Here is a 7708-nt window from a genome sequence, read left to right as displayed (position 1 = left end):
ACCAGGCCTCCAGACAGGGCCAAACCCCATGGGAAGCTCTATCATGCCTCCTGTCTCCCCTTTCAGCTACCCCCAGACTGGAGCAATCCCTATCCAGTCCCCTCTCCCAGGAAGTGCAGACAGAAGCCAGAGCCAGGAAGTGACTTTAATGTCTTTTGAGCAAGATGGGCCCCCCCGCAAGGAGGAGAGGGAGGGAGGGGTGGCAGTGACCAGCCTGCATCCTCTAAATCAAATGGCACCGGCGGGTACAGACTGGGTCCTTGTGTATGCAACTTAAGCCTACTTGGTCGGGGCATATGATGTTCATGGCGCCCTTGGTCTGCGGAAAACAGGTAAGAGAGTTGAGAGTTACCAAGGTGCAGGAAAGAAGGGGGTTTAAACTCCTTGGGGAGCAGAAGCAAGATCATAAGTGATGGAGTGAGACAGATGTGAGCTGTCAGCTCTACAGCTGATAACTTTGTGACCTTAGGCTTCTTTGTCTTAGTTTCTGCATCCGTCAAATGGGGATAATAGTAGTAACCTCATTTGTTATTTTGAGAAAATAGACAAAATAAAGTAGATCAAGTGCCCATGATGAAAAGATCCTCTGGCCACTTCAGCTGTAGACTTAGGCAACAGGAGCGGCCTGACTGGCTCCCTGGGCAATGGCAGCTCCCCAGACAGGGAGATGGAGGCTGAGCCCATCCTCCGTAGAAAGATTTGGGCCCAGGGCCAGAGAAAAGGCAAGCAAGAACAAGATGTACAATGCATTCTGCTCCCTGCATTTCCAACAACCATGCTCCATTGAGCACTGTCACTGCCATGACCATATACTCTTCCCAACAACGTGGTGGGGTGGGTACTTTAACCCCATTTTTCAGATGAGGAAACTAAGGCTCAGAGAGCAGAAGTGATCTGTCCGAGGTCACAAAGACAGGGGCTGGAAAAGCCAGCGTTTAAACTCAGGTCCAATCCCAAAACTGTGAGCCTGCCACGGCAGCTCTGCTCAAGAAACTAGGTCATAGCAGCAGGGAGGTAGGGATGGGTTGAGAGGTCTTTTCCCACCTGCTTTGCTGCAGTGATGTTAGGGTAGAGATATTCATTCATGCAACAAACATTTGTTGAGCACTACTGTGTGCAGGCACTAAACTGGGTGGGTAGGGGTTCAAAAGTGAATATGTCTTAATCCTTCCCTTGCAGAGCTCTGCCCAGTGGCGGAGGCAGACAAAGGCAGGGAAGTCAGGGAGATACATGCTCTGCTGAGGGTCTGGGTCCCAGGAGTGTCAGAGCTCCAAGGAGGGAAGTCTTCTCAGAGGAGGTGGCTGGAGTTGTTATTGCAGGACGATTAGGAGTTTGCCAGGTGGAGAAGGGGGAAAGGCTGCTCCAAGGAAAGGGTAAAAAAAGCAGGTGCAACCACATGGGTTTTTTAACCCACCCCCACCCTACATACCAGAAGGGGCTGCCCCACCCGAGTCTCACTCGGGGCAAGCACATCATGGTTATTCTGGCCCTAGGGACACAGAAGGCACACCGTGGTCCAAGTTGATGAGACAGCAGTCGCTGTAGCACTTCGAGTGGTGGGAACACCTAGCCCCGTTCGTCTGTGGGGACCGGCCCTAAGTCACCAGTCTCTGGCAGCGTTTGTGTGTAGGGGTCAGGGGGGGTCCCTGACATTGCCAAAGCCCCAGGAGTCCAGAAAGAGAAGCCCTGAGATGGTCACCCCACCTCCCACCCACCCCCGGCACCCCTCCAGCAGTACTCAGAGGAGCAGGGGGAGAGGAAGGGTGGCAGTTTAGTACTTTTCCCTCTGCTTCTCCTCTCCTGGGGGCCTCCCTCAGCTCTGTGGGTCCCAAAGGGTGACCTTTGTTGGGGGGAGAAAATACTCCCAGATCACACTTTAGTGGGGCGTGGGCGGGGGGGAGCGGGCAGGACCCAGTGTCCGGGAGCGGGTGTTGGGAGGGAGGGGATGGTGCTGGTTATATAAGGCCACTTTCTTTCCCCTCCAGAGCCACCAGGGAGGTGAAGCAGGGCTTTGAAGTCCTTTGGGAACCTATCAAGCTTCCAGCCTGAGAAGAAATCGCCAATATGGGGTGGTTCCCCCATCCCCCTCTTCTCTCTCAAAACCCAACTGGCACCTTCTGGCTAGACGATGATACCTCGACCACCGCCCTCTGCTAGAGTGGAAGGTTCCAAAAGCTCTCTTGGCTCACCTTTGTAGACCCCTTTTTAAATTGCGGGAACGCGTCCCAGCAGGGGAGCAGCATCGCCGGGAGTACCGCGAGGGCCGCGGCCATGCGCTTGGGAAGCGGAAGTCCCGTCGGGCTCCGAGAGGCTGCGGGGATAAACCTTCCCGCTGCCACGTGACCCGGCGCCCCCAGCGCCCGCCCAGGGCTGGGGGCAGAGGGTGAGGGAGTTAATGGTCACAGGCCACTCCAGAGCGGAGGCCCAAACCAGCAGAAGCCCTTTCTAGCGCCCAGGAGGCTCCCAGGCCCCGGCGAAAGGATGGAATTAGGAAAGGCGCTCCTATGAGACCCTGACTCAGGCGTGGACCGGCCAGATGATCGATTTTAGGGGCCTAGGGCCATCCGTATGTATTACTTGCAAATTAAAACTTAAAACTGTAAACTAAAACTTTATTTTCAAAAATTATGCAAAATTTATATGCTGAAATGAAACAGCTTGCTTCTTGATGTTCTGACTCTCTCTGCCCTTCGCTGCACCAAATTGCCCACCACCCCACCCACCCTGACCTTTTGGACAAGCCAGCCCCGCCCTCTGGTGTTTTTCATACCCTCACAGGCCCAGACACGTCCTCTGTAAGAATCAGGAGGCAATGGGAATTCCCTGGCGGTCCAGTGATTAAAACTTGGGGCCGCTGGGTTCAATCTCCGGTGGGAGAACTGAGATCCCACAAGCCTTGGGCTGCGGCCAAAAAAAAAAGAAAAAAAAACAGGGCTTCCCTGGTGGCGCAGTGGTTGAGAGTCCGCCTGCCGATGCAGGGGACATGGGTTCGTGCCCCGGTCCGGGAGGATCCCACGTGCCACGGAGCGGCTGGGCCCGTGAGCCATGGCCGCTGAGCCTGCGCGTCCGGAGCCTGTGCTCCGCAATGGGAGAGGCCACAACAGTGAGAGGCCCGCGTACCACAAAAAAACAACAGCCAGGAGGTAAGACAAGATGACCTCTAAGACCTAGACGTCTTCCAGGTTTAAGGAGTTAATTAACTGTCAAAGAATTTGTAAATTGTATATAATTCACCCACCTTAGTATGGGGGTGAGATGGAGGGGGTGAGGAGAGGAAGACTGGGAAGGAAGAGGGTTCAGGGAGAGCTGCAGGTAGCCCTCAGTGGAACTGGGGGAGGCAGGCCTTCCGCACCATTTCCCTCTGGATGAAACTCGCACCTCACCCCACCCTTGGATGCTTCTGCTTTTAAATTTTTGCTAGTGAGATCACTCTGTATGGCAGTCTCTAGGTCCATCCACGTCTCTGCAAATGACACAATTTCGTTCCTTCTTATGGCTAATATTCCATTGTATATGTGTACCACATCTTCTTTATCCATTCCTCTGTTGATGGACATTTAGGTTGCTTCCATGTCCTGGCCATTGTAAATAGTGCTGCTATGAACATTGGGGTGCATGTGTCTTTTTGAATTATGGTTTTCTCCAGGTATATGACCCAGGAGTGCTGGGTCATATGGTTGTTCTGTTTTGAGTTTTTTAAGGAACCTCCATACTGTTTTCCACAGTGGCTGTTATCAATTTACATTTCCACCAACAGTGTAAGAGGGTTCCTTTTTCTCCACACGCTCTCCAGCATTTATTGTTGAGAGACTGTCATGCAGAGTGAAGTAAGTCAGAAAGAGAAAAACCAATATCGTATATTAATGCATATATTTGGAATCTAGAAAAATAGTACAGATGAACCTATTTGCCAAGCAGAGACACAGATGTAGAGAACAAACATATGGACACCAAGGGGGGAAACGGGGGGGGGGGGTGAATTGGGAGATTGGGATTGACGTATATACACTACTATATATAAAATAGATAACTAATGAGAACCTACTGTATAGCACAGGGAACTCTACTCAATGCTCTGTGATGACCTAAATGGGAAGGAAATCCAAAAAGGAGGGGATATATGTATACGTATAACTGATTCACTTTGCTGTAGAGCAGAAACTAACACAACATTGTAAAGCAACTATACTCCAATAATAAAAAAAAAAATTTGCTCGTAAGAAAATATCTGAGGGGCCCTGACTTGAAGGGGGTGCTATAGACTGAATTGTTTCCCCCCTTCCCCAAATTCATATGTTGATGCCAGATCCCCCAGTGAGATGAGATTTGGAGATGGGGCCTTTGGGAGGTAATTAGGTTTAGATGAAGTCCTGAGGGTCCCCTCATGATGGGATTAGCACCATCATAAGAAGGGACACCAGAGAGCTTGCTGTCTCTTCCTCTCTGCTGTGTAAGGACACAGAGAGACGGCAGCTGTCTGCAAGCCAGAAAAAGGGTTCTCACCAGAACCAGACCATGCTGGCACCCTTATCTTGGATTTCCAGCCTCCAGAGGTGTGAGAGGTAAATTTGTGTCGTTTAGGCCACCCAGCCTATGGTGTTTTCTTATGGCAGCATGAGCTGACTGATATAGGGGGCTTAGGTCTTTTCTCTAAGATAACAGCTCCCACTGAGCTCAGGGGGTTTTGTGTCCATGAGCTCTGTTAGCCCTCCCTGTATTAGGGTACTTAACAAAGGCTGTCACAACAGAGAACTCTTGAAATTTCAGTGGCTTGGTACCATAGTGCTTTATTTACCAGTCATGTAAATTTTGATGCGGGGCAGGAGACCTTTCTCCCATCTCATAGCCTCACCGTCTGGAAGAGTGGCCTCCAAGGTCCTTATGGAAGATGGAAGAGAAAGATGAAGGAAGCACATGGATCCCTAAATGCCTCAGCCAGGCCTGACACATGCCTCTTCCACTCAGAGACCATTGGCTGCAACTAATCATGTGACCTCAACCTTCTGCAAGGGAAGCTGGGAGATTCAAGTCCGGGAATATTTAGTGCATACTGTCGTTTCTGCTGCCCATGTTACAGCTGAGGAACCTGAAGGCTCAAGGTAAAATAACTTGCCCAAATAACGCAAGTAAGTCGCAGAGCCAGATATAAACCCAGGGCATTCTAGCTCCTGAGCCCAAGCTCTTCCACTGCCCCTGCCCCGCACTGCTGTGGGTGGCCAGAAGGCTTTGTCCCCTAAAGGGATTTCTATCGTCATTAGTTTCCCATCCGCAAAGCTCATTGTGAACTGGACAGGAACCCCAGGGGATAATAATTCTTTGTGCAGAGTAACGTACTTCCCTGAGGTATTTGTGAGGGGTAGATAATTGGTAAATAGTGTCTAAGACTGCTCAGGAAAGGGGCAGGTGTGGGGCAAGAGGCCGATGGCTGTGTGTCAGGATTGGCAGGTTGAGATTCTTGATTTGAGGACCAGGGGCCCCAGGGAGGTTTGTTGAAGGCCCTGAGTGGGTGGTGAGCCCCTGAAATTCTAAATTCTATGCAAAATACCCTTTTTCTTTTTTTTGTTTAGGACAGAGGGCTACATTAGCCTCAGAGACTAGTACAAATCCTTCATATTTTTTCCTTTTTAAAAAAAATTTTGTTGAAGTCTAGTTGATAGAGCCTTCATTTTAAGGTCAGGAAACTGAAGCCCAGAGAAGGAAGGGACTTCCCCACGTGGCTGAACAGAGCCAGGTCTGGACCCCAGGCTCCTGACTCCAAGTCCTCTTCTTCCTGTACCAGTGGCCTGTTTCCCAAATCCAGCTGGCGCTGGTCACAAGCACAAATCCAGGACACCTGTGCTGTGTGAGGGGGTGGGAGCCAGATCACCAGATCACAGTTGCTTCACAGACAGAAGATGATAACTGCCATTTGTGGAAGCCAAGGCAAAAGATGGTCCTGGGAAAGACGGGCAGATAGATGAGCTCACCTCCCCTTTCTGAGTCCTCTGATGGACTCAACTCACTCCCTTCTCTGGTACCCAGCTCTGTGCTCACCTGCCAGCTCCTATTTAAGAGGATAAAGAAAGAGCACTCAAAGCATGATAAGTATTTGTCTAACAAGTAAATTATGAAACAAGTAAATCACTAATAGTAGAATTTCATTGACCAAGACAGGGCTGTAGATTATACAAACAGGTTTGGCTGCAGTAAAAAAAATCACAGAACAAATGGATTAATGTAAGATAGAAGTTTGTTTCTCTTTCACATAGCATTCCAAGGATATGCAGTCCAGGGCTGATATGGGATCTCCACAGTCTCAGCGGTCCAGGCTGCTGGAGTTTCATTGCTCTGGCATCTATAGGTATTGCCTTCATCAGCCTGGTCAAAGATTGTCTTATAACCTGTTCATATTTCAGGTTGTGGAATGAAGGATGGGGATGAGGGTGGGGAGGGCCTGACTGCTTGCTTTAATATTCTCCACTCCGTCGGTCAGTCATAGTCACATGACTAACCCTAGCTGCAAGAAAAACTGGGAAATACAGGGTTTATTTTAGGCAGCCATGTGCCCAGATGATCTAGCAGTCTAAGGTGTGTGTGTGTGTGTGTGTGTGTGTGTGTGTGTGTGTGTGTATTTGCCAGGTTGTATGCTTTCTAATTCCACAAGTTATACACACACACATGCCCAAGAGTCCTGTCTCTAATCTCCTTAATCATGCAATTGCCAGTCCATGTTCTGTCTCTGATATTTGATATTTGACTCCAGCATCCCCCCCCACCCCCGAATACAAGTATCCAGGGTGATATGAGAATGGAGAGGCCTTACAGTAAGGATTCATTTCCCTTTGTCATTCTCTCTCAGTCCAGACTGGGCCACAGTAGCCCACAATTTACATACATTCCTTGGAAATAAAAGAAAAATTGCCAACCGTGTGCCCAGAGTATGACACTGAGCTGGGCAGTTAACCTTGATGGTTTCCAGTGTAGGAGACAGGATCTGTTACATAGCACCTCCTGCCCCTTTTCCATTGATGGTACCTCCAGCCTCGGGGTATTTTCCCTGAGGTTCCATCTAGAGGTCAAATCTTGGGAACCAGCTCACTGCCTAGGAAGTAGCTGAGGTTCTCACACTTGCTCTGGCAGCCCGGACCCTGCGGTGCTCTCTGTAGAACACCAGGAAGTGGCCAGAGATGGAATCCAAGCTCATGAACGCAGCTCTCTTTCTCTGCTTTCCTTCCCTCTTTTTACTCTATTGTACGTATCTAGGTCACAGCATCTCGAACAATAACCCATAACCTATTTTAAGAAATCACATTTCTATGTTTTTCTATTATTATTTGTTTGCTCCTTGCTCATTCATTTTGAAATCTGTTACTCATCAGCAGATAAGCTGTAGCAGGTGCCAAACGTTTAGGCGAAAAATACTTATTCATTTCTCCCTACCACTTAAAGAAAGACAAGCCTTACTTAGTTTTGACTATGGTAGTCCTCTGTCCAGCTCAAGGAAAAGAGATGTTCTAAGGTGGCAGTGACTGAGAATCTCTGGGGTAAGGAGCTGGTTTGGAGGAAGGGAAGACAGTTGAGAGGAACGAGAGGACCTTCCAGGGTGGGGTTTTGGTTCATCGTTTGGCTCTGTGGAAGCAGGTGTCATGGAGGGAAAAGGCTCTCTCCACCCACTTCTTGTTTGTCTCAAAGAAATCCACGTTGTGTTCCCGGACATTCGAATGGCCAT

The 7708-nt window shown here is 49.5% G+C and overlaps 1 protein-coding gene across 1 annotated transcript; it reads right to left on the bottom strand.

Moving 5' to 3' along the window:
- Nucleotides 1-223: 223 nt before the first annotated feature.
- On the bottom strand, nucleotides 224-7708 carry CLPSL2 (colipase like 2; the record flags this gene model as incomplete). The annotated part of the gene is given in 7 exon segments (XM_082848402.1): nucleotides 224-319; nucleotides 1459-1508; nucleotides 1511-1580; nucleotides 1980-2045; nucleotides 2190-2370; nucleotides 6034-6043; nucleotides 7654-7708. Coding segments are annotated over 7 exon segments (528 nt in total).

Source organism: Leucopleurus acutus (assembly GCF_964270905.1).
Source record: "Leucopleurus acutus genome assembly, chromosome: 10".
NCBI lineage: Eukaryota > Metazoa > Chordata > Mammalia > Artiodactyla > Delphinidae > Leucopleurus > Leucopleurus acutus.
The sequence above is the reverse complement of the archived record's forward strand: the minus strand, read 5'-3'. Positions and strand labels throughout refer to the sequence as shown.